Source organism: Bombus flavifrons, chromosome 15 (assembly GCF_040668555.2).
Source record: "Bombus flavifrons isolate JBK064 chromosome 15, iyBomFlav1_principal, whole genome shotgun sequence".
Taxonomy (NCBI): domain Eukaryota; kingdom Metazoa; phylum Arthropoda; class Insecta; order Hymenoptera; family Apidae; genus Bombus; species Bombus flavifrons.
In genome coordinates this window covers 5,240,918-5,267,746 of record NC_138456.1, presented here as the reverse complement: position 1 = coordinate 5,267,746, position 26,829 = coordinate 5,240,918, and the positions used below count along the sequence as shown (strand labels likewise).

At 29.2% G+C, this 26,829-nt stretch overlaps 4 protein-coding genes across 20 annotated transcripts; 1 reads left to right on the top strand and 3 right to left on the bottom strand.

The window, feature by feature from the left end:
* Positions 1–1,246: 1,246 nt before the first annotated feature.
* LOC138187709 (eukaryotic translation initiation factor 4E transporter) lies at positions 1,247–14,955 on the bottom strand. Of its 5 annotated transcripts, none has more exons than XM_069128788.1 (15): positions 14,700–14,955; positions 11,474–11,571; positions 10,387–10,460; positions 9,976–10,240; positions 8,993–9,883; positions 8,540–8,894; positions 8,326–8,462; positions 8,161–8,241; positions 7,916–8,083; positions 7,605–7,829; positions 7,336–7,513; positions 6,467–6,730; positions 4,882–5,052; positions 4,405–4,782; positions 1,247–3,909 (listed from the first exon to the last, which is right to left on the bottom strand). In XM_069128788.1, exons 1-15 carry the CDS (start codon positions 14,752–14,754, stop codon positions 3,662–3,664), a joined length of 3,588 nt encoding a protein of 1,195 aa, XP_068984889.1. In that variant the 5' UTR covers positions 14,755–14,955; the 3' UTR covers positions 1,247–3,661. The 5 variants fall into 5 exon arrangements, with proteins under 5 accessions (XP_068984889.1, XP_068984887.1, XP_068984888.1 ...); XM_069128786.1 differs by lacking the exon at positions 14,700–14,955 and adding an exon at positions 12,521–13,081; XM_069128787.1 differs by lacking the exon at positions 14,700–14,955 and adding an exon at positions 12,521–13,081 and having other exon boundaries at positions 8,326–8,459.
* A 1,970-nt stretch (positions 14,956–16,925) lies between these two features.
* Positions 16,926–20,823, bottom strand: LOC138187736 (uncharacterized protein DDB_G0286299). 3 transcript variants are annotated; one of them, XM_069128855.1, is made up of 3 exons: positions 20,580–20,823; positions 19,989–20,455; positions 16,926–18,561 (listed from the first exon to the last, which is right to left on the bottom strand). In XM_069128855.1, exons 2-3 carry the CDS (start codon positions 20,419–20,421, stop codon positions 17,693–17,695), a joined length of 1,302 nt encoding a protein of 433 aa, XP_068984956.1. In that variant the 5' UTR covers positions 20,422–20,455; positions 20,580–20,823; the 3' UTR covers positions 16,926–17,692. The 3 variants fall into 3 exon arrangements, with proteins under 3 accessions (XP_068984956.1, XP_068984954.1, XP_068984953.1); XM_069128853.1 differs by having other exon boundaries at positions 19,989–20,437; positions 20,587–20,823; XM_069128852.1 differs by having other exon boundaries at positions 19,989–20,437; positions 20,580–20,822.
* A 1,552-nt stretch (positions 20,824–22,375) lies between these two features.
* Positions 22,376–24,334, top strand: LOC138187734 (coiled-coil domain-containing protein 174). The gene has a single exon (XM_069128849.1). It carries the CDS (start codon positions 22,410–22,412, stop codon positions 23,919–23,921), a length of 1,512 nt encoding a protein of 503 aa, XP_068984950.1. The 5' UTR covers positions 22,376–22,409; the 3' UTR covers positions 23,922–24,334.
* Positions 24,016–26,681, bottom strand: Nse1 (SMC5-SMC6 complex component Non-SMC element 1). 11 transcript variants are annotated; one of them, XM_069128861.1, is made up of 7 exons: positions 26,528–26,681; positions 25,273–25,381; positions 25,041–25,182; positions 24,601–24,796; positions 24,418–24,531; positions 24,219–24,342; positions 24,016–24,143 (listed from the first exon to the last, which is right to left on the bottom strand). In XM_069128861.1, the coding sequence occupies exons 2-7, from the start codon at positions 25,370–25,372 to the stop codon at positions 24,100–24,102; spliced, it is 720 nt and encodes a 239-aa protein (XP_068984962.1). In that variant the 5' UTR covers positions 25,373–25,381; positions 26,528–26,681; the 3' UTR covers positions 24,016–24,099. The 11 variants fall into 11 exon arrangements, with proteins under 11 accessions (XP_068984962.1, XP_068984967.1, XP_068984963.1 ...); XM_069128866.1 differs by lacking the exon at positions 26,528–26,681 and adding an exon at positions 26,155–26,282; XM_069128862.1 differs by lacking the exon at positions 26,528–26,681 and adding an exon at positions 26,029–26,154.
* Between the last annotated feature and the right edge of the window lie 148 nt (positions 26,682–26,829).

Genomic DNA, 26,829 nt, shown 5'->3' with positions numbered 1-26,829 from the left:
CTTTAAAACAGGAGTTGTGGAGTAAATGCAAATAGAAAATCTGGTATATGTGTTTTAATTATTCCTCTAATAATTGTTGAAGTTTCCACCGAAACTCGATAATCCAAAATTAATTGCCGATTACTTGATCCAAGTTTCGGGTGTTCTGATGATTTAGGTATCCGATATTAGTATATTCTGAAGGACGAGAGAAACACACCTTCGTCTATGGAGGTCCGCCATTTACGACTCGTGTGATTCTAGCTTCTATATCCACTTAGTAAGTTCGAGAACTCTCGGTGACAAGAAACGAGTTTAGCCGGAAATAGCCGAAGTTTCTATCCCAGGTTTCACCATTTGTTCGATTAAGTGATACATGACTATTAATAGAACTGGAAACATCCTAATAAATAAAAATACAAGGAAATATTACTTTCACAAAAGAATATAATATAAGTTCATTAAAAAAATATATTATAAAAAATATTTACATTTATGTAGAATTGTAAATATCTATCTTTTAGGATGAAAATGATATTAAAACAAATACAAAATAATAAAAGAAGTGGTAAAAAATCCATTTGCTCCTCATACATAAATCTGATATTTAAATTAAGGATATAAAGATTACATTACATGGTCATATTTAGAGTATTAAGGTTTCACTTAATAAAGCCAAGAAGAAATGTTGAATTTTAATTATTACTATATTAGTTTCAATTTATTTCAGTAAATAAATGAAATGACTAAAATTACAATTACAGTTCTTTGTATTTATTTGTGACGTTTTCTTAGATTTCACATAATGTAATATTTAGTAACTTTATTTACAAATTATCAGCCCAACACATGGCCAATAAACTTTAGTTTTTGTCTAGGATTTGATTTATTTACAAAAATTTTCGAATTACGAAACAATATTTCGAATTCGCGAGTTCACGGGACAAATATTTTGCGATATTACAATCAATAAAGCGCAAAACACTATTACTCTCTTTTTTATTCGTTAAAAAAGTTGAATTAAAAGTCCTCTTTACAATTTTATAAGAAACGATTTTCTACCGAAAATTCGTCAAGCGTTACTATTCTTATAAATGAATCTAATGTAAATGCAATTTCGTGAAGGACATCTCGTTTTATATCGTTCTCGTTCTATGTGTACACGCACACACACGCGCACACACACACGCACACACGCGCGCGCGCGTTCTTTTATAGATTTCAACTGTAATAGCCTCTCTTAAGGCAACAATGTTGTCTGTAGGTGATATTTAAGGATAAATGTCACCGTTTATTCCTTTTTTTTTTTGGTACTTAATAACACTAATACATTTATTGTTGGCAGTACTTGTAGTAATTACACTTCCCATAAATAATTTCCAATGGCTTCTTTTATCTTTTATATAGCATAGTTTTGCAAAGTTATGGACGCATTATACGTATAAGTCTAAACAAGAACAGAGATTGATCGAAAAAAATAAATTTGAACATTATGCACACCTTCGCCACATAGAAAAGCATTCGAACGATAGGAATATTAAAAATTTGATCTTCAATTATACTAGATAAAACAACATATTACATATATTTCATCAAATTTTTTGATTTAATGAAATGAAAATTATATGTATACAAGGCGCTGAAAAGATTTGTTGCATTTATCGTAGCCTATATAATCATTTGCAGCACATCTGCAATATAATTTGAAATTCTTGTTTTACGCTTCGAAATTTGTCATTTACGATGTTTTGTAATAAACTCAGAAAATATCCGTTTCTTGCCAAGTATTTTTGTTATTAACATTTAGTGTACAATTACGTGATTGAACCAAAAATTTTCATAAATATTTTCATAAATATACTCATGATTATTGCAAGACATTCCTGATTTATGAAGTTGTACTCATGTGATAAAGATATTATTTTAATTAAAAAATTTCGAAAAAATAAGTAAAAAGACGGAATGAGCACATTCAAATATGAAAATCAATTTTATTAAATAGAGCATTGTAAAACAGGGGGTATATGTAACAGAAGTTCATGAATTCTGTAATTCAATGAAATTATTTAATTGTCAGTTCATATATGTGAACACAAAACGAAATTTAGAAAAATATTTTCATTCATTAACATCATGTCGGATCCTTTTAATGTCCTTACTAGGTTCGAAAATGAAGTATAAAAGAATCATTCATTATTAAATTAGGGGAAAATGCAATTTCATATAACTGATATGAGAGTATAGTATTGATTAATCATCAACCAAATAACAAATTAGATTAAAAAAAAGTTAAAAAAAAGAACAAGTTTCTGTATTATTATTATTGATGCTATCGGTCAAATATAAATATGATTGTACGAAAAATGTAATCACAAAAAATAACAAGTTAATTATAAAGCAAACACATATTGGCAGCAATATCGACATTAAATCATCTCAATTTGTAAATGTATTTTGTTTATTTTGTCCCTTTATAACCGTTGGAATGTTCTCACTCTCTCACTCTCACTCTCTCTCTTTCTTTCTATTCCTTTCTCTCGCATTCCCTTTTCTTTTAATAAATTTTGCAAACGCTTTTTCTATCTACCTGCCAAGGTTGTTGCATTTGAAATTGGTTTGTTCTAACTTTCGCTTTCGAACATGATAATAACACTGTATCCTCACGTTTCTACAAAGTATATATTATATATTTATTTCCTTAATATATGCAAGATCTGTTGAGTACTTGCTCTTGTTTTATTAACGCATGTTCATTCTGTTCATACGACCACACTGTTCGTAATAATATAAGTAGAATATAATATATGACACTTTTCTCTGTATATATAACTGTATTCGTGGGTGCTGCAATTTACCACTTTCTTAAAATTTCGACCATAATTATTTACCTAAAGGACTCTGCAAGCTTCATCACGGTAAGAAATAAATGGTCGAAAAAAATGGTTAAATTAATAATACAGCAGCTCGGTAACAAGTTATACATATAATAAAGGTTTCACAATAATAAATAATTCTTGAAATCGAGCCATAGCTACGCTGTAATTTATAAATAAGGACTTGCTGTCCATACTTAGGCAAATAACTTTCGCTTTATTGCCATTTAGAAACTATATATAATGAAATATTATTTTGTTTTCTCATAGTCAATGGTAAGAATTTTTATATTTTTTTTTCAGTCTTATAAGCAATAAATCTGTTTTCATAGAAAGATGTTCAATTAGATTTGTTTTTAAATGGCTTATCTTCTTTTAATCATCCTCAATTCTATATCATTATTCCATATTCCTCTGTACATTTATACCTTCCTAAGTAATGCTGTATGTAAAGTTTATTACAAATAAGTCATAAGATATAATTGAAAAGAAAAAGACATTTTCATAGAAAGGAAATACTGCTCAACTAATCTGTATCATATTCAAAAATGTCTCTTTCCAAAGTGGGTATTTATTTCACTAAACCTTATTTCCATTAAGGTTTATTACCTAAATGACTTTGCATATGCAAGCAGGACATTTTTTAATATTTTACTGAAGTGGATTTCTTTTTAATCGGAGTGAATCTTCATATTGACTGTTTAATATGAAAAGCCATCTAATTTAAAAGATATAAGTTGTTAGAGCGACGACTGCGCCGATGGGTTCCTGTGCTTGCAATTAAACAGATGAGGAGGTACAATATAAATCTAATTATGCACTGTAGTTGATGCATGTTGAAGTCTTTCTAATTCTTCCAACGATAAAACATTTGTCTGGACAAGCTCTGGTAGCTTACCAGCCCGAGCTTGAGCAAGAAGTTCTGGACTAAACCATCGTGCCAACTGATTCGAAGTCGGTGACAGGTCTCCACCATTGCTACCCACATATCCTAAACCCGGTGACGCTTGTCGACCTACGGGCATGTTTAATTGCTGCGACCGCATTACTCGCCCATCTGTAAAAGATATATGTCAATGTTATTTGTACCATTTATTTTGGTACACATTCAATCTATGTGTTGAAAAATATAATGTCTTAATTCGCTTCGTATCTCTTTTTGAAATAGAAATATTAATTTGGTATTTAGTATCAGGAAAAAGCATAAAGTAATTTAGTTAAAATAAAAGACAGCCTAAAATAAGCATTAATTAATTACTTTAAGTTCGATCCAAAGATAAATGCTGTCTAGATTGGTTTAAATAAGAGGAACAGCTAAAATGTGAGATCTAATTATTCCAATTTCTGAACACCATTGCATGCAATTTGATTAGAGAAGAGGTAAACACCTGAAAATATTTTAGAATAACAAAATTAATTTAATTGTTTCAAAATGAAGAAATACTCTATGTGTAGCAAAAACGAAAAACTTTTATTAGTAAACTATAAAATATTTATTAATTGTAAAATTTCTATCTTTACTTATATCAATTTATGCACAAATTATAATTACCTGCACGATTGGAGTTGTAGTTTTGATTTAAAACCATTTGCATTTGTGAGTTAAGAATCCGCTGTTGTTGTTGCGGCGGTTGATGTTGCATGTTAGCTAAATGTGAAGGGGCTTGCTGCACCTTCATTTGATTATTCATACTATTTGACCTCTGATTTATCATCGAATTCTGAGCAACATTGTATTGTGGAACATTATGATGTGGGATAGAACTAGTCATGGTATGTTTGGAGCGTGCAGGATTACCGTACACGCTTGAAACCGTTCTATGCTGCTGTTGTTGTTGCTGTTGCTGCTGTTGAAAATCTGAATTTGCACTGTATTGGAATTGATTACTTCCATTGCCACCACCACTACCACCTTTTACTATTGGTCGCCCTTTGATAGTCAAGAGAAATATAGATATTAAATATTGATTCTAACAAGTTTAAAATAGATGTTACAAGGTACAAAACATTTTTATAACGTTTCACATACCTGGGTGTTGCTTAATAGTCGGATTTGACCATGTAGACTGGACAGATTGTGGTCGTAAGGTATTGTGTCGACATAGAACTCCTTGTGTCAGTAATTGAACTGCAGACTGCATTTGTTGCATTTGTGATGTCTGTGATTGAGCCGTCAATTTTGATGGATCGTTACTATTTCCTATATAAAATTAAAAAAATAAATTAGACAAATTAGGAACTTAATTTCTCACTTCTTTACTATATATACGAATATTGTACAACCTACATATACAACCTGATAAAAAGAACTGTTTTTCATTAGTATTGCATATGTATGACACATTTCAATACACAATGAAATATATGATTAAAAACATATTTTGTCAAGCTAAGATCATAAGTCTTTTTATTTTTGAATTCATTAACAAATAAAATAAAACGATAAACAAGGATTAAAGAAAAATACGAATTATTAATATGCTTCATTTCATTCAAATTGTGTATGAAAATGAAAAAAAAAATATTTATACTTTGCCTAATTTGTTTTAACTTTTACATAAATATCGTTTTTAAATACATGCAATTCCTTTAACCATATCAAGTGATGAAAGTTACAAAATCTCAAGTGCATGCATTAAAATACAAAATTATCTCAAAGCATTCCATTAAAGGAAGAATGAAAATGTAAAGAAAAACTTAAAAGCATGAAATATATTTATAAAGTGTTTTATTATAAAACTATTTCAACATATTTTTCTTTTGTAATATGTTCATATATTAGTCTATGAAGGAAAATGTAATTTATATTACTAGTTGATTTTTTTTGCATTTTTTTTTAAAGTAGGATTAATATTTATATTCGAAATTAAAAGACTCATTTTCGTGTATAACATGCAGCAAAATGCAGACAAATTAAATCTCAAACACATTAAAGGTGTCAAGCAAAAAGAAAGAAAAGAAAACAAAATTATCATTCCTCATTTTAATACAAAAATAAAAAAAAATAATGTTACACATCGGATAATAGTCACAAACTTATGAATTCTTTTTATGTATGAAATTCGCGAAATACCGAGTGGTTTAAGTAACAACTTCATCATTCTGTAAAATTGATATCTTGTTTTCCTCTGTGTTTCTTAATATATTATTATTATCAACTATTATCGTTTCAATCTCGAATTGCTTTGTTAACAGTTTGTCAAGAATAAGAGGGCTATTATTATTAGCATCATTTAGGGTCGATTCTTTATCGGTATTTTCTTTCAATGATCTTTCATAAGTAAGCCTATTCTCCTCAGTCTTATTTAGGTTCGAATTATTACTCCTATCTTTTTGTTGTAGCAAAGAAGAAGTATATTTGTCTTTTAACGCGGATTCTTCTATGTCTACGTTATTGTTGCCATCATTATCGATCTCCTGCAAATTTCTCGAAGCTTCAGTCCCAGACATACTACCATGCTTTGTATGATTAGTAAGTTCAATTGTATTATCATAAGAAGCGGATTGTTGTGTGTAAGTATTTTTTTTGGTATTAAATGTGTTGTTACGATTCTCATTAGCTGTAGATGGAAATAAGCATTTCGATTCTAATTGATGATTAGACTGATTCGCACCCTCGGGTTCCTTATCGGCAGTCATTTTACGTAACACTGACGTCGGGGTAAAAGCAAGTGGCGTTGGGCTCATGGTCTGCTTTGCTGGCGAATTAACGGGGCTCGACGCTCTTTGTTGAGCTTGTTGTTGCTGTTGCTGTTGATCCTGTCGCTTCCGGAAGTTTTCACGTTGTTCCTCCAACTTTTTCTTAATTAAAGCACTTTGCATTATAGATTGAGCATGCATGACAATCTCCCGCGGTGAAGGAACCCTATGTTGCATCACTGTTAAAAATAATAAAATATCAAGCATGCTTTAAATGGACAACACTACACAGATAGACAGATCACTGTCCTAATAAGTTTAAAGAATTGTTGTGAAGAACAAAATTATAATTTCTTTAAAATAATTTATATCAAATATTTGATCACTTCCTCCTTCTTGTATACGGTTTACTTATTATTACTACCACAAAGCAAGAGAATAGCAAAATAAAAAAAGTTATTATTATTTTTTATATTCTACCTGGATGCTGTACTGTTAATGTACTGGGGCTAGCAGTCAAATTTGGAGATATTATTGAAGGTGGACAATAAGCTGCATCCCAAACAGTAACATACATATTTATACTATAATATTACAATATACTTTATGAAAAATGTATTTAATAATAAAAATAATGATCGCACAATTTTCATATTAATTGTATAGTAACGAAAAATTTGTGTATCAGAAATAATTATAAAAAAGTTTGATTTTATTAAAAAACATTTTAGTTTGAAATAAAATGAACAAGTGAATCCTATCGAGTGTAAAAAACGTATAAAAGTAATCAACATAAACTCTTTTACTACAAATTCTATTCAAACAAACAATAGATATAACTTACCATTGTTCATAGGGGATGGAATCCTTTGTTGCTGCTGTTGATACAACATCTGTTGCAAAATATGATCTTGAGGAGTGGGTGCACTAGGATGCGGACTTATTGTACGCGGCGTAGTACCACCATACATTTTCAAAATGTTTACTAGAACTTCTCTGTGACGATGTTGCATGGCTGGATTCTATTTCACATATTATTATTATCATTATTGTAGATTAATATATTAAAAACAAATTCAAACATAAATTTATTTTCTAGTTTAACAAGCAAACCTGTAGTTGCTGTATGAGATGTTGTCTAGTTATTTCTCCTTGTTGTAGACCTTGAATAATTGCTTGAGCTTCTGGTCTTTGGAGGAGTTCCTGACTTGTTGGAGCGTTACTCAACATCATTTGCATTTCTGGTGGAACTGGACTCATACCTAACATTCGTTGACCACCCATCATCATAGACAACATGTCTGAATGCTGCTGCTGTTGCTGTTGTTGTTTTTGTTGCTGCTATAAAAATAGTCAATGTTGAAGAATATTGTTACCTTTCTCCTTTTTCTTTCTTTGAATTAGAAATAACATTTTTTACTAACCTGTTGAATCTGTAATACTTTCATTAAATTTTCGTGCTGCATTTGTGCCTGATGTGGGTGCTGAGTTGGTCCAACAGAACCAGCGTGATTAAATGTTGTGGCATGCATTGGTTCTGGGATCGATTGTTGGGGGGCAATTGGTTGTGTTTTCAGTTGCGAGTTAAGCAACTACAGAAAATTACACATTATCTCGAATGTAACAAAACATTGTGCAATTTTGATGTCAAATAAAAAGATTATCTTACTTGTATTAATGTCACAGGTTGTTTTTGAGAAATAGGACCGTTCGCCGCTGGTATAGCCTGTCCCCCAGTCACTTGAGCAAGCTAAATTATAAATAAATTATATATAAAAACAATAGGATAAAATTGTAATGTAATTTATTGTATATATAATACACATAATATTACCAATTTTTTAAACGCAGAAAGATCTTCTTCAGTCTTATTTACACGAGGTTGATCAGTCGAAGACGTAGGTGGAGGAGCGCCACCTCGCATGCGTGCTTCCAACTCTTCGAGACTGTGCACAACTTTTCCACCAACTTCTGCAAAAAATTTTCAATCAAGCATATAGTGTTCTATTTGTTATAATAATAAAAAAATTAATAGTAGGAATTCTCACCCATATCTTTAATAGATGAACTTTTCATCATCGGTATGACAGTGCTAGCTGCATCCCCTTGTCCATTTTGACTTGGTTTGTTACCACGTTGTAGCATTTCTAGGAGCTTTACACCAGTAGTAGATGTAGTATTGTTTGTTGCCGTTGTATTAGCAGGAGAAATGGGAGCAAAGTATGTATTAGATTCAGTCACTGATGGAATCTGGATATTTGGTTCAGTAATATCATTAAGGAGATTGTTCAATATATCATCTTGTATAGAAGTTCTACGACTATCTACTTGTTGAACAGGACTCTCCCTCTTAAACCACTGACTAAATCGGGAACAAGAACCTCCGTTTGAGCCAACTCCATTCTGTATAAATAAAATATAATTTTATTAAAACCCATCGTTTTATTTAAATTATTAAATACTATATCGTTTTACATAAATACAAAATGAAACAGACTTACGGTTAAAAGTCCAGGTACGCCAGGGAATGTGTCAGATTTCAAGAATTCATCTAGATTAAAATCAGGATGACTATTTTCTTGATTCTGATTAGCGGTGCTAGAATTATCTGTCGTTTCGCAACTTTGTTCGGTCACAGCGCTTTCGTTGGAATCGTGATTCGGTTTTTGCGCGAGAGACGTCGACTCGTTTTGTTCTGAGATTGGCGAATGAGGAGCAGGTACAACGTTTATAGGTTGATCCATCGCGGTCGGTGTACTTCGTCCTTTCGGACCTGCTGAATTTTCAGTTTGCTTTCCATCTTTCTCCAACGAACTTTTTTTCCCGCGCTTCTTCTGTACCGGAGTTTGTTTTTTGTTCTTAGTATTGCTATTGCTATTATTCACCGCTTTTTCTTCAGGTATGTCTTCAAAACCTCTTAACTCAATGGTATCATGCTGGGATGTCGGTCCGGAACTAAACCATTCTGGTTCATCTGCATCGCAACGATTTTCGCTATATGTTCGTCTGCGATCATTACTGAATCTTCGTTCGCGTCCACGATCCTTATCACGTTCTGATTGATGATTACGATCATTCCGTTCAGCTGCTCTATCTCGATCGCGTTCCCTATCCCTATCACCATAGTCACGACCAAATGATCTTCGCTCAAACCGTTCGTTCCTCTCGTCCCGTTCACGTAAATTATCACGATCACGATCTCTTTCCCTTGCATTTTCCCGATCCTTTCCATCGCGAGTATCCCTATTGTCACGATCACGCATAGAAGTACTACTACTTGCTCCAGACCGAAAAGCAGGTTCCAGTTTCTCATTCTCAGGTCTGAAGTCCCATATATCGCGAGTTAAAATCCTGCCGCTCCCAATTCGACGAACAGGTTCCCTATGACTAACCTGTAAGTAATGTTTTATCATGCATTTTATTATAATTCTAGTAACTTTAATATCTCTCTATAATAGTTGTTTTTTAAATAAATTACCACAACCTCTGTTTTTCCTATTGGACTCTCAGGACGTCGATTCGAAGGTTGATTTACGTTGACAAAACAACCTGAATTAAAACTTCTACGCTGAGGACTCAATACTATGCCGTCTTGTTCCTTACGAATTCGTTCTCTTGGATCTCCGTTGCGACGTTTATTATGACTTTCAGTAACTTGATCACCACGTCCAGTTCTTTCGTCTTTCGGTGGTGTATCACTTCGCTTCCTATCCGAATGCCAACGTTCAGGATCCCATACACCACGCGAACTTAATAAAAAAAGGATAGAAATAATAAGCGAACATAATTCATAAGAAATAACTATAAAATTAAACAAAAATGTTAAAACAATAGAAATAATATAAATAGATATTATGTAGTATTAAATAGAATTTATGTAGTATTATAAACATACTTATTATATGAAGTATCTAAGAAGTCAGGCCTCCTCTTAGATAATGGCAAACTCTTTATCAGCATCAATTCCTCCTGTAGATTAGTCCATGAATTATTATTTCATCAAAAAATCTAATCTAAGATACATGTTTAAACTCTTAAGTGGGGAAGAATATTTGCAATTTGCAGTGATATTTGCAGTTGAATGAGCAACTCAATACAACTTATAATATATATATATATATATATATATTATACTATATGTATACTTAATTCTTTAGGAACTAAATGACTGACCTTGATAAAGTTAATTAGTTTGACTTCTGACTGGTTCATGTTATGGTACAGTAGTATAGTATATAAGATATTAGAAAATTATTCAATAATTTATAATTTTAAATTAAATTCTAAATTTTTAATATTATAGATTAATCTTTTATATGGATGTTTCAAAATCAATGATACGAAAAGATGAGATCAGCTTTCGTAATCGAGTCATTGAACAAAGTATTGGTGCCAATATTTCTGAATAATAATAACACACGCTGTAAAAAGATACAAAATGTAAACATAAATGTTTAAATTGAACCACTAAACTTTCTACATTTGACTGACACAAGCGGATAGCTTTCCTTAATATTAACGTACCATATAATTATCTTGTTGCGATAGATATACATCCCTGTTCATAAATATTAGGAACTTTAACTCCACGCATGTTATAGATGATTACAGATCGTCTTAAAATTTTTTAATAGAATTTAAATTAGAAAACTATGAAGGCCAATACATAATTATCATAATTTAGTATATTATTGTTGTTTTTACGAGCAGTTTATACAAATACAAACATTGCTTTTTACATATGTAATGTCGCATGAATATAAAATTCTAATCGATTAATTCTTGGTACTTATTAATTGACACGTTTCATATGGAACTATCAGGTGTCCTAATACAATATATAAACGGGAATGTATGTGTATCCACTAGGCCCAAGCGACTTGCTGTGGCGGATATATCCGGTGTATCCGCTTAAGAAGTTAATCGTAAATGACATTTCGGTAGAATATTTCGTAAGTTAATAATAAAAGTACACATCGTACCCGGGAATATTGGAACTGAGGTCTTGAACGGCCTACTTCCATAATTGAAGTGTCGGTTACCTCCCCAGCCACCGACATAGATATAATTGCTTCATCTCCTGAAAAATAGTTAAAATAAGGAATATAAATTTATGTATTATCTATTTATACACACACTTCCTCCTTTAGAATGTTAAAAATAAAACATTAATAGTATTCTATTGTATATAGTTTGCATCATATATATATATGCACAGGCAAAATTATTATTAAGTACAAGCAGTTGTTGATCTTATGAAAAATCTACAATTTTTCTTTATTTAAAATATAATCTGACATGATATGATACATAAGTTATAACGTCAAAATTATATGAGATAGAAGAAAATTTCATTATACAAAATTAAATGAATTCTATATATGATGCATCACGTGGTACATATGGTTGCACCGGAAGTAGAGGCGTTTCAAAGATTTCAAGGTCATCTGTATTTCTTTTTAATTGAGTTATATATTTTTATTACATATATTTCGATTTCTGTTTTTTCATTCTGTATTAAAAACAAAATTAAACTACTATATATAGTGATTACACATTTGCATATCATTGTATTTATTATAGCATTTAACATATTAATTAAATATATTAAATAACATGTAATTAATATGTATTTTCACATAACTATAAAAATTTGATATTATGAAAATGGAATGTAGAATCTACTAAAAAATGATTCTTTGAAAAATAACGGTATGTGCCAATATCTTTTACAATAACCATTGTAAGTATTAAGGTACCTATAAATATAACTTGTATTTAATTAGCTAAAAAGATATTTCAAATATAAGTTTATAAAATTTATAGTATATAATAACTTTCGAATTACTTAATAGCCATTAAAAGCTATCGAACCACTTGAATTTGTGTACAAATGATATAGAATAACGAACTTTAAGTTCCGCCATTGGTGTTAGACTTAGCGAAGATTTGAACGCGTGATGTGATAGATTCTTTCCCACCTTTAATTCCAAAATGAGATATTGGCTATTCACTGCAGAAGTACTTACGAAAAGTAACCCGTTTTGTAATGTTAGCAGATTTATTTTTGCGTGACCACCGAAAAGGCCTTGTTTGCATAGCTAGAGTCACATCTAACAGAGGCGATCCTGTTGGTCCTACCAGCGGACGTTTTCTTGGTCGCCGATACCAATTCGAAATAACAGTAACACCGCGTGTGTTGACTAGTTTCATTTTAATTTCCTCGAATTTATTTCGTTTATACTTTTATTGATACTGCTGGTTCGTTGGTTGAAATCGTATCAAGTAGTCGAACAAATATTTATCAACGAAGGACGAGACGGACGAAAAACTACCGCTTCAAACCAACTTAACACGGAAACGGTGAAAAATAAAGAAATATAAAATTATATGTCGGTAATGTATAACTTTGATCGATTCATATGATTTTTTCACTATTGAATGAAGCTTATTGTTTTTAATCTCTTCTAATTTGTCGAATTTTTCTGATTGCGTATACGTTCATGTAACACGCCTAAGAAACGAAACTCTTAAATTTTCATAGATACTACACGTCGTACAGCACGATACAAACTGACTAAACCGGCAGCTGGTTTTTAGGCGGACAGAGTTTACAATCCAATCAAGTATGTCCCTGAGAACGTTATTGTCAACCTATGTCTTACTGGTTTTATTTGTAGATACGTTTGAACGTAATTTGTAACTGATATTTTCTAGACAAATAAATATTTAGATATTTCTACATATATTTATTTAATTTTAAATAGATCTTTTTGGCACAGTAATTATTATCATATTTGTCATTACCAATAATATTTAAAATAAAAGTTAGAAAATGAATACTAATATAGTTAATACTTAAAAATGATAATGTACTGAATGAATTAAAAAAAAATATTGTACATCATAAAATATCCTGTTTATTTTGTAACTATGAATTTTTTGCATATATACCTACCGCATTATGTTATTATTTATATCATTTACATAACGTTTTAATATTATTTATGATTGTATGTTAGATACACAAATCATGTTTGTTAACTAATTTAAAATATATAAATAACTTAATTTTCAATACCTTGAAATGAATATTAATATCTTTAACAAATATTTTGTCTTCTTTGATAATATACATACATTATTATACATTCATGTTATAGTTATACAAATTTTAAAAAAGCTGTGCGATAAATAAAACTATCTAAATTTCTTATTATAATATCACATTTTACTATATTTACTATATTTTTCACTATATGATTTTTTATTCTTAAACATATGTACAAGCAATATGTAATCAAATAACCAAAATTTAAATATTCCTTACTGAAATTATAATATTACTAATAAGAAAACAATCTTTTTCTTTCATTACAAGCTATTCATAGATATTTCTATACACAAAACACAGAACATTAATTTCAATAATTTATATATATATATGAATATCTTTAAGAGTGAACTTTTCAAACATATTTCAAAGAAAATCAAATATGTATTACTATTCTCACCTCCCAAATAAATTTTCATATTAAAAATTTCATCAAAATTTAGGTATAATTTCTGTTTTAATAAAAGATTACAGTAAAAGAGAATATGTTTTGTAACTACATCATGTGACAAATAAATACGTACAATTGATTTTAAAAGGGAGATAATAAAAATTTGTAAGTACAAATATTGAAATATACCTATCTTTACTAATAACTTAAATTTTTTAATAACTTAAATATTTCATTATTATATCTTACTTTTCATTAAAAACAGAAAAACATTGCACAATAACATCTATGTTACGATGGCAAATCTTACAATGGTAGTAACAAAGTAGACATCAAAAGTTATTTTAATATATAAAATTCAGCAAATTACAATCATAATTTGAACATATACCTAAAAAAAATATAATTCTTATAGATCATTTATATGTGTGCGTACTGTGTATACATATATATATACATATAAAATGATACAATAATAATAAAAATATATACATATGAATAAATAGATATACATAAATATAATACTAAAATGGATGCAATACATATAAAGTGATACAATAATAATGAAATATACATATGTGTATATGTATGTACATGTATACATATATATGGATGTATACTTACAATATATACACATACATACACGTATACATATAAAAACATATAATTAACGTAGTAGAATGTAAACTAGACGATCTCATACCTTTATCTTTAGGAGTTGGCAGTTGCTTGTCATTTGTCACAGATTCCTGAGACATTCTGCTTTTTACCACGTTTATCCTTCGAGTAAGGTAAAATTCACAGCACACACTATACAGACTTTATTTTTTCTAGATCTTTTATGTGAGATCTATCTACGTCTCATACGCCATACATACGTATATATCTAATTGTTGAGTTTATATTCTAGCTATATACCTTAGTACTGTTTAGTATCACAGACTGGTTTTTCCTTCTATGCCTCGAGTTTTATCTTTAAAAGCGAGGAAAGGATTCCGCGATTGGGGGGGGGGGGGGGTCAAACGATACAGTTTTAAACGTCGACTCAACCAGGTAACAGTTCTAATACCGATGGCTCTCGGTGGCCACTCTCACTTCGTTCAAAAGAGAAATGAAGAAAAAGTGTTTACGTGCTGAACGAGGGCTACGGTTTTACGCACGGGTTATGCAGAAGATGAACGCAAAATAATAATTGATCGCGTGAGATTCGAAGCACGTGTTACTGAATATCATTTCATTACATCGGCACGTCCTCCGTCAATTATTTAATAATCCATCGATTTATCACACAAAATGTACACATACAACACTAGTTCACTGCTATACAAAAATAGAAAATGGCGCACGATCCCCACTTCCGCCGTTGTTTCTCACTGCTTCCTTGATCCACAGCGGAGAGCGTTTTAAGTTACTACAATCTTATAGATAGCACTACGTCATCTTTACGCGCGAGCATTCCATTAATCGAGCGCCATCTTTCCGAGAATTTATCACTAAGGAGCATCCACAAAGCTACTAATTTTTTAAACGTAAAATTGCCAATTCTTTTCTTCTTCATTAATAAAAAATACATTATTTTTTATGTAAAATCGATGATGTTTCAGTGAACATGGATGGTGGAAAAATATAAGAAGTATTAGGTAAAATCACTAACTTCCTGATAGAAACATTATGGCAGTTTTTAATTTTCTATAATTGTATTTTCTTTTTGTGGTTAAATTGAGTTTTGTAATTTCATACTTTTATGTTGGGATATGTATGTGAAGTAATAAGTAAGAAAAGAGGAAAAGAGTGTCGAAGGCGTTGTGCGAAAAGAATGCAATGAGAACATGCAATGTAGCAATCTACAATTTAAATTTGGCGCGAGACAAACATTAAGAACTGCATGATGAAATAGAAGCAAAATGGCATCTGAAATCTCTGCTTTTGAAAAACGCTTTCCTTTGGCAAAATCATTATAAAAGTTTGCTAGAAAGAAGAAAAACAATAAACTAAATCAAGCTCTTTTCTTTTAAAAAAAATCTGAAAATTGAGGAACAATACATATTTATAATGAATCGATCAGTTTTCCAGTAAATAAATTATAGTAGCTTTACTAGGAACATGGAATAAAACTGAAATTAACACTTTGGCGCGAACATTGAAATAATTCTAAAGCTCAATCTTTTTTAGTTTAGAACTAAGCCCGAATTTGACAAATTGATAACCTTTTATACCCTTTTTATTTTTTGAAATGTACATTATTACAAAGTTTTGCATATTGCTATGCTTATTAAAAAGTTTATTAATACAAATATTAATAATAAAGATAAACATACATATATATTTCGGTATATATTTACGTCTATTTTCATATTTACATTTGTCAAAACAAAAAAGAATAAAAATCAAGAAATAAAATTTTAATTGGGGAAGTATTCACGTGCAAATTATTATTCGAAACACATTATTATAGGTTACGTTAATTTACGCAGTTACAGTTACAATAATTACTGAGTCTTAAAAGTAATGCAAAATAATCTTTATTTGACTAAAATAGAAAGTGAAAATATAGTAAATGGTAAATTCTCATTTATTGTAGGAACTCTTAACTGTTGATTATTAAAGTAGAAATATTTCACATTATTTCTTGATAATGATAATTGATAATTATTTTATGAATATATTCACATTACTTTGTCCATAATCTCCGCATATATAAACAAATATACTTTGTATATTTGTGATATACTTTGATCTTTATGATTGAAAATTTCAAAAATTTTTGAATAATTTATATTCATATTTGCAAAAAAATGCATATAAACAAAATATATTGTATCAGTAATGATATATTTATGTCAAACATTAAGAATAACTTTACCATAAAAGAAGGAAATGCAAAGATATAAACAAGTCAATGTTACAAACAATATATAATCAAATCATATTAATCTATATGTAAATATTTATTGAACTCAAAATAATGCAATGTAAAATGGGTTGCTCACATTTTTTTGTTTGTCATTCTTCAATGCATTTCAGAAAGTACTTACTTAATAATTATAAAACATAATAAAACTATAAAAGGAACGCTATTGTATTTTTTAGAATGACAATGTGTGTTTGTTTAATACACTATAGAATATTATAAAGTATTACAAAATATATTTTCTTATATGTAAATGGTTTGTAACAAGAAACACGCTTTCTTCCTTTTTTCATCTTTAAATGAAATGTAAAAAAATTAAGAAACGTATTCTTTTAACATATCATTAGGTAACACTGGCATTCTAGTGTTACAAATGACTAATTATTAAAGTACTGATGGAATGTTCAATGTTGTTCTCCATTCTACACTAGTAATTCTGCCATTAAAAACAAATTAACTGTTTTAAATATTGTAGAACTATTAAATATACTAAGAAGTGTTTATATGTACTTTTTATAATAACATTTTCTTAATCGTAAAATATTATATTAACAAGAAGTTCCTGGAACTATAATATGTAAAATATTTTATAGAAAGTACAAATAACCGTTTTTGAAACAATTTATAACCAAAATGTATTATTCAAATTTTACAATGTATGTATTTCTTTAGAATTTCCAAACATAGAAATACTCATAGCATTTGTATCTTTATCAAATATATTAAAATATTAATGATATATTTTTTTTGAAGAAACGTATCAAGTAAAAATAGAACATATATTGTTAATTTTCTTCTTCGTGTACTGATGTACTTATTACATTATTTTCACCCATTTCATCCTTTATATGTACTTCATCTAGTTTTTTGGGCGACCCCAATATTTTGGTGTATTTTGCCTCTTCTTTTTCTGAATCTTCTTTTTTACCGTTATCCTCTGTTGAGTTCTGCATATTATTACTATTTAATGTTTCTGACGAATTCAATATTTTCTTTTCCTCTGCAGTTGTATTATCCGCATTCTTCCCCCGCCCTCTTTTTGTAGTAGCTACTGATTCTTTATTTGTTTTCTTTTGTGTTTCTTTCACTATTTTTGTTGCATCAATATCATCTTCACTAAAAGCAGCTTTACCACGCATTTTCGTAGGTTTCTTCTGTGGTGCTTCTTTTTTCTTTACATTCCGTCCTTTTTTAGCAGTTTGAGCTGATTCTGACTCATTATTTTCAGTAGTTTCACTTTCATTATTAGTATCTGTTCTGAAGGTAACAGGTATCGAGTCTGAGGGAAATTTTTCTGTTGCTTTCACTTCCTCATCATCTTTTGTAATATCATCTGAATTAGGTTCATTTTTACGACCCCTTGCTTTCCTTGATGCTGTTACTTTTCTGGATTTATCATCTTCTGTTTTAACATCGTTTTCTGTCTCATTATTGCTAGTAGCTTTAGTTTTGTTGTTAGCTCTATTAGAAATTTTATTTTTTGTATCATCATGTACATCAACCTTCTTTTTTGTTGTTTTTGCCTTTGGTTTACTTTCCTTTGATGTTGGCTCAGCATTTGTTTGCTTCCTCTTTTTTGTAGCTGGTGCTTCTAAATTTTCAGCATTTTCATTAATAGATTCTCTTTTGGCTCTTCCCTTTGACTTTCCCTTAGCTGAAATGAATATATGATCATCATGTTAATACATGTATAATAAATTTTAGATATGTACAGTAATAAGTACAATTCTGTTGATTTCCTGATTTTGATGTTATTTAGTGATTAAAAGGATGTATTTTAGTACAGCACAGTAAATCCTTTGCAGACTGATGTTGTTAAATAGCCACCCAAAGTCCTTTTACGTTGCAGACACGTTTAGGCATACAGTCGCCTGAATCTCTGAGGTATGTTAGTACTTATAGACACATAGCGACTTGCTATATGATTTCTACAGTACTTTTTCAGAATAAACTGAACTATTTTCATTGTATAAATCTTATTTCTTGTTAGAATTAACTTCCGTAAATGTTAGATCTTAGTCCTCCCCATATCACATTTCTGTCTCACAATATTAGACTTTCGCTGTATGTCTCAAACAAACAATTTGTGTTCTAAAGAAATTAAGTTATATTTTTATCTTTAAGTTGCCTACATAACCTTTTCTTATAATGAAATACAAATTTTATGAACATAAAATAAAGTTCATAACTTTTAAAATGTGACCTTGAGGCATGTATCTTTCACTTATAGAATACTCCAAAACCTCTCATCTCGTACACCCAAAAGTCAGATACCCCATTCCACAAAGAATTAAATAGAAAAACAACTAATTAAGTCCACTGATATAAGCCTTCTAAATGATAAATCCATAAGGTTACATAAAAGAAAACTAATGATGTAGCTAATACCTAAAATATGATAACCATTACTTTTAATGTAAATGTTTTTGAAAAAAACCCCATAATTAAATTAAATAAAAAGACAGTTTTGGTGATGTGTGTATCACATATCCCATATAAATAAAAAAATCGTATTCATCATGTCTTTCTGCTGCAATCTTCATATACAATGTTTAATGTTTTTACGTATGTATAAACCACTAAATGAACATTCCCAATAAATTATTAAAAAATTCATAAAATTCCATGCTAAGAATATTTATCCTAAAATTATAGTGGCTGTACAAAGTACTTGTAGATTCACTTATTTCCTAATGAAATATTTTTTTAACAGGTTCTACATTTCATTTTCACAATATCAATTTTTTTAGTCATGTGGAAACACTACTATAAGACACAAAATTTAACATACTTGGATCTAATTAATCAATATATAAATGCTATAATAAATATGGCGTATAAATATTTTTCGTAGCCACTGTATATTTTTTAAACTAAAAAAAATATCTTCCCTCGTGATTGTACACATTCCCAATGCGCGTCCGAAAATTACCGCGTAATCACCACGTTACCTTACAAATCAAATAAGCAATAAAAATTAACAAACAAGACAAACAAGTTTTTCGTATATGAAAATTCTCATTCAAAGAACACATATTAACAATGATATTACAAACTTATAGAAAGATTTCGGATACGTACATTCTTCGTCTACATTGATTCCCGCCTTTTTCGCTGTGGCTTTAGCGCGTGTCTTTTTCGTTTCAGTTTCCTCGGCATTTTTCACCTTCTCGTTGACTGGATTCGTATCACCTTTTTCCGCAGCCTCTTTGTTCCTCTTCGGCGCAGACTTGATTTTAGAGTTTGGTTTTTCAGTCACTGAGGCTGTTTTAACTGATGCCTTGGGTTTTATTTTCGCGTTCCTAGTTACCGCCGTGGCCGTTTCTGTACCTTCTGTCTGCTCGATTTTAGTTGATTTTGCAGCTCTCGGAAACCTAATTTGCTTTTCCTCATCACTTTTACTCGCAGCCTTCGCTACAGTTTTTTTCTTTTTCGGGGGCGACACATCGCCGGCTTCTGCAGCTCTCTCTACAACCTCTGCCTCCGAATGTTTCGCAGGCTTACGGGGTGCCATTTCGTCTCACGAGTATCTAAGATATATTTAGAAACTAATTTTTATACTATTATTGTTATATTTTACATATAAAAAGTGATATATATATGACTAAATACTACAAACCACTCGTTAAACATAAATAACTAAATACTACAGAACGCCGCGTGATTACTTACTACTTACCGGTGCCCAACGTGCAATAACGTGTTCGTTGCATTAACTGGTGTCCGCAAGTCTGCAAGTTACACGACTAAACTAACATAGTAGCAAGTCGGCAGCTTCAGGTTTCGAATGAGTTTGATAATCGACAATCGATTTTCGGATTGACGAGTGGCGACAAGATATCAACGGATCAAATCCTTCTAACAACCGTAATTCCCCTAAATACACGCAGCAACATGCTACGGTTACTTTGCAACTAAGTAAACCAACTTTTTTATGAAATATTTACAGCTCTTAAGAATGGAGCCTAAGGCCCAATGTTTTGCACCCCTCCAAATAATTTTATCTTAATATTTATTCATTTAACATTTACCTAATCCTTTATTAAATTATAATAATTTTAAGCTTTTCTTTATACCTATAAATATCGTAACTTTTGAGGACTGTTTTTATATGATTCATTAATACATTGACATAACCACTTGATGTCTTAGAGTGTTACAAAAAAGGATTTCCAATTTATTTTTTATTTACTGTTATTTTAAATTTTTCGTTAATTTTATATTTATGGCGTAAGCATTTAATTTGTTACTGTTTAGGATTTATTCTAATAAAATTGTATTCTATGAAATTGTATCATAAAATGATCCGAATTTTAAGTAATATATAAGGGAATGAGTATATCGCGGAGTCATCCTTAATCTCGTTTAATGCTACTCTGTTATTTACATTTTTTAGTAAAGTAAAATATTTAATTATCAAAATTCTTGTTAATAGTAAAAGAGATTAATCTAAACATAACGAGTATGTATATTCATATCGTATTTAACAAATAATGTTACTAAGATGAAATTTAATAGAATGAAAATTTATGCCTGTAAAATGCAATTATATTTTAATGGAATTTTCAATGAGATAAAACATCGAGAAAGATGATTTTGGTAATTTTTAAAAACAATTTTCGTTAGGATATTTTCCAAAATATATTTTATGTTTATTACTTTGCCATATTAAATATTCATGAGAATAGAAGATTAAAAGAATATTGAACAGAAAAATTTACATTATAAAATTACATGTAATACATATTTTAAATATACAAAATTTATTGACATATAACTTGAGAATTTACATTATTTTTTGTTTATATAAAGTTGCAAGCATTAACATTAGTTATACGTAGTTATTTTTGTTTATACTTTCTTAACCAGGAGAAATAATCCTTATTGCTCTATTTTTGTGTTTTTATTTTTTGAATTCTTAAAATAATATTAAATATTTATGTGTCTATATTTTATGTAAATATTCTTTTTAATAATAATTACTTAATGTTAATTATTTTTTATAATATTCTTAATACAAATTCCGATTTCTTTTATTCTAACAATGATATACATATGTAGTATTCCAAACAGTAGTTACCGATTTCACATATTGGCATGAAGATCTTCGAAAGAGTCATTCGTGTTAGTTTTCATATCAACAAAATTTAGGAACTATTGAATATGTTACTTGAAATTAGGATTCTTTAAAATAAGATTAAATTTTCTTATTTTATATATATATATATATATCTTTTTTAATTATACAGATTAAAATTTATAATTTAAATACACCCCAAAGGTAATGTTAGTAATATCATAACCTATAATTGTTGTTTCACTTTGACATTTGATAAAACAATTCATAATAAAATATTTAATTTATTTCATTAGGTGCTCTAGAATAAAGTCACAAATCAGAGAAAACTTATATCAAGTTACCGAAATACTTAAAATCATCGCAAACTATTTTCTAAATGCGAGTGAATTACAAACAGTAATACTTGTCAACAAAATTATTTCATGATGAATAACACGAAAAAGATTAATGTAAATTTTTCATCCCTCGTGGGTTTAAAAGCGGAACTTTTAAAAAAGCAACATGAAGTAAATGAGGCAAAATTGAAATCAGAAATAGATAACACAGTATCAAAGTTACAAAAGAAAAAATCCAAGAAAATTGAAAAGGAGTCTAGGAAGGAAAATTCAAAAATGCCGGAGTATATTGAGGATGTTGATACTCATAAAAAATCGAAATTAATGTTGGAGGCAAAAGCAAGATTATATGACAGATTAAAAAAATCTAGAACTACTAATGAGAATTTCCTTGTTGACTTTACAAATAAATCAGATGAATCTGAGGAAGAACCATTGCCAAAAGATGAAACTGACCCAATATTAGAAAATGAGGATGACTGGGTAGAATATGAGGATTGTTTTGGACGTACGAGGAAATGTTTACGCGAAGATTTGTCCTTGATGCAGGAAAAGGATCAATTGATCAAACAACAAATTATAACCAAAAAAGGAATTGATCCAAAAACTAATGATATTATTGACCAAAACTATGTTGAGGGAGAGAAAGAACCTGAAATAGAAATTATGAGAAGAAAGTGGGAGGAACAAACACAGAAACTAGCAGATAAAGTAAACATACACTACCAAGATATTTTATTTGATGAAGCTAGAACTCATGGTGTTGGTTACTATGCATTTTCACAAGATGAGGAAGAAAGAATCAAACAACAGGAGAATTTGTTCAATTTAAGAAAGGAAACAGAGAAGAAACAGAGGGAGATAAAAGAATTGAAAGAATTGAGGGAGAAAATGGAACATAACAGATTGAAAGCGGCTAAAATTAGACAACGTATTAGAGCAGGATTACCTATAGATGTAGTAGAAGAGGAGTTTAGAGAAAAGAATGATAATGTATCTAATGAAAATGAATCAGGAAATGTACATAATACAGAAGGGAATTTAATCGTAATTGAAGAAAAAGAAAATAGTGAAAGCCAGATTATAGAAAGAGATAAAGAAATAGAAAAAGAAAATAAAATAAAAGCTTTAGGAGAACTTCTAGGCAAGAGAACTCATTGGTATGAGATGTCTCAGGAAGAATGGGTTCATAAATGTAGGAAAATAAGAGTCACTGAATTTGGACCAGTATATGAAAATTTTAAAAGTGCTGGTTATTTGAATCCTCAAAATGCTGATACAGTTTCAAGTATTCATAATAATGACAAATCTCATTCATATGAAATGAATGATACAGAAAACAGTAATGAAATAAATATAGATTCTTATGATATACCTCTCCCCCCTAGCTTTAATACAAATGATTACAATACTGAGCATAATAATTTGACTGAAACAATAAATCAGAGTAATTTTGTTCAGTCAGTTGATTCTAAACAATACAACTCTAGTAATACAGAGCAAAATCAGATGAAACAAAATAGGAGTATAGATGAAGCGAGTATAGCAGCTGGTCTCAAATACTTGAGAGAAAAATTTGAAAAAAGTCAGAACACTTAAAGCATTTACAAACTGATTTATACTATTTTACTATACATACTTGTAAATATAATGCATTGTATATACACGTGTATTGTATAGAATACTAAGAATATTTGTGATAAAAAATTTATTTACAAAAATAACGTTTCGCATTTCCTAGTTTTTGTTTTTTAAGCCTTCCTATTGTATTTTTATTTCACTTGTATCCTTCTTCTGGTACTGCTAAGTCATCTTGTATACCTACATATTCATTAATTTCATTTTTATTTTCGTTAATTTCATTTTTATAAGTGGTAAAAAAGAAAATAATATTACCAGATAGATCAATGTCTGAAACAACTGTGCTGCAATTGGGACAGTTCACATGAGTATGGACCATAGTGAATTTCTTCAAACAATATAAGTGAAAGAAGGTATCACAGTTAGTACACTTTTCGCCCTAATTAATAGAAATTATTAATATTAGGTTGAAATTTCTCACATGAAAAAAGCATATTAGGTAGGAATAGCATACATGAAAAATAACTTGTTTGCAAAGGCAACAGGTATTTAAATTGTTTTCATATGTAGCTCTAAAGTATGGCATTAATTCTGTTATACTTCTTACACCCATATAGTAATAACCATCCTGTAAATGTCATAAAAATATAAAATTAATCAAATATTACTGTAATGTATTTTGAATTTTTATCAATACCTTATAAATCAACCATTTTCTATTAACTATATCCTCCAGAAATTTTTCAGCACCTGCCTTTGACATTTTTATATCTAATGAAGAGCATAAATTTAAACATATTGTACTTTGTATGCATCCATTGCGTGATGTTATAATTTCAGAAAACATAGTCCTTAACAGGGCCAATTGATCTTTTGAAAATTCAGTTTGATACCTAGAAGATATCATGAATATCAATAAACTTCATACAAAATTTCTACAGATACTGTTACTTAACAAATTATGAAAGTAAAATAAAGACATCATAACTTATTTGTAAATCCATTCAACTTGACTTTACAGTATATAGGCCAATTTAAGAAAAAAAATAAGTTAAACATCCTAAATGATTATAAATATTCATAAAATAATTATGTAAAACTGAATTTTGATATATTAACAATTACTAAAACATATACCTGGTTACTTCATTAAGCGTAGTACTTATTAGAACCCAATATAATTTGCCTGTAATTTCACACTGTGCTTTTTTGATTAACATGTTTAAGGGCTGCAATTGTTCATTTATTTGATTTATTATTACTGATACTCTATTATCACCTAAAATATACAGCTTTATTTATACAGATACAATAAAATAGGTACATAAAAATATAAATTGGATTTGACATTACATAAGAATTTACTTACCAAATAATTTAATAATTAAGTCCTGTATTTTATTTTCAATTAAAAGACCTTCATGTACAATTGCTTGTAGAACTATTTTGTGCTTATTGCTATAAGCCATGTTTTATTTCTGTAACTGACACAAGTATTATGTTTTTATTTCAGATTATTAATGTTATTAATGTGTAATGTCAAAATACTAAAGTTTTACAAATGAATCAGAAATTATTTCTGAATTAGTGAGCATAACTTCTATAAAATGTTTTGACTAATTAAATAAATACATATATATACAAAACTATGCAACGCAACCCGCAATTATGTATATAAATGGAAAAGATAAATTTTCATATAATGATATTATATAAAGAAGTTTTTTATTTATGCAATTTCGTAGTATTCTTTTTCGTTGGTAATATCCAAAATACTACATTTCACACCTTAAAACAACTGAGCAACTAATGAGCAAATGTGTATATAAAATATAACCAATAAAATTTACAAATAGTTTTGAAACATATCTCACAGTGTTTCTCAAGTTACATTAAAGAAACGTAAATCCTTTCAGGAGAAACACAATCATAAAGTAATTAAGAAGTACAACAAATAATTTTTCATAAATTTCTTCCATCTACCAAACATCTATTCTATTATATAAAAGATTAGACAACAGAATTATACATAGTTGAAACAATAAATTTCATTGTTTTATACTACACAAGTGCTACGTTAATTGATCGAAATTCTGTTTTATTAACTGACCATCACTATCCCTACCGATTCTTAAAAGTGATTTTGTGGACTAAGCCTTTTATTTTTATATTAAGTGAACGTATTAAGGAACGTTTTAGGCTAGTATAGCTTGAAATTCGATACATCTTTGAGAAAACAAGTATGTCGAACCTAACGAAAAGTGTTTGAATTTCAATTTTGAAGGGATTCCTAAGTTTCTCATACTATGAAAATTCGAATCACTTCGAATATGATTCAGTACTACAACTTTGGAAAATCTTGATAATTCTTGAGTTTTTAAAGCTTCAATAAGTCTTGATATCTTATATAAGATATTGAAGATAGGGTATAATATGAAAGAATGTAGATATGAAACCTTAAATACGTAAAGCCTATATTAAGATTCACGTAAGCGATAGATTAAGATTCACAACTAAAAATTTATAAAAACTTTTAAGTACTGAATCATATTTGCATTCAAATTCGCCCTTGCATACGTATGTATATTCGAAATGATTCAAACTTCTTTCAGATTGGTACCTACGCAGTCAATCTTTTCTTATTCTTATATTTCACAAATACAGATTAATTCTTCATAATATGGCGATTATTATTAAACAAGAAATAGAAGAGGCTTAATACTATATACTTCTAATGAAAAATTGTAAACAGGATATCAATCTACAAATAAATTTTGCAGCCCAAAACAAATACAGTCCTTAGTGCGGCTATATCAATGGATATTGTTTCTTACTGCTTTACTTTATAATTGTGATGCATAAATATATTATTCCTAACATAGAAATTTTAAATAAATTTATACAGATATATAGCTATACAGAAACA

Excerpts from the sequence above, each read along its gene's own strand:
- LOC138187709 (XM_069128784.1), bottom strand. The coding sequence starts at position 12,704 with ATGAAACTAGTCAACACACGCGGTGTTACTGTTATTTCGAATTGGTAT. Across the intron at positions 11,572-12,520 it reads TACAAAACGGGTTACTTTTC|GAGATGAAGCAATTATATCT; the intron begins GTAAGTACTTCT and ends ACTATTTTTCAG. Across the intron at positions 7,514-7,604 it reads ATCTCATACAGCAACTACAG|AATCCAGCCATGCAACATCG; the intron begins GTTTGCTTGTTA and ends TATGTGAAATAG.
- LOC138187736 (XM_069128855.1), bottom strand. The coding sequence starts at position 20,421 with ATGGCACCCCGTAAGCCTGCGAAACATTCGGAGGCAGAGGTTGTAGAG. Across the intron at positions 18,562-19,988 it reads AATCAATGTAGACGAAGAAT|CTAAGGGAAAGTCAAAGGGA; the intron begins GTACGTATCCGA and ends TATTCATTTCAG.
- LOC138187734 (XM_069128849.1), top strand. The coding sequence starts at position 22,410 with ATGATGAATAACACGAAAAAGATTAATGTAAATTTTTCATCCCTCGTG.
- Nse1 (XM_069128861.1), bottom strand. The coding sequence starts at position 25,372 with ATGGCTTATAGCAATAAGCACAAAATAGTTCTACAAGCAATTGTACAT. Across the intron at positions 25,183-25,272 it reads CTTAATTATTAAATTATTTG|GTGATAATAGAGTATCAGTA; the intron begins GTAAGTAAATTC and ends TGTATATTTTAG. Across the intron at positions 24,797-25,040 it reads ACGCTTAATGAAGTAACCAG|GTATCAAACTGAATTTTCAA; the intron begins GTATATGTTTTA and ends GATATCTTCTAG.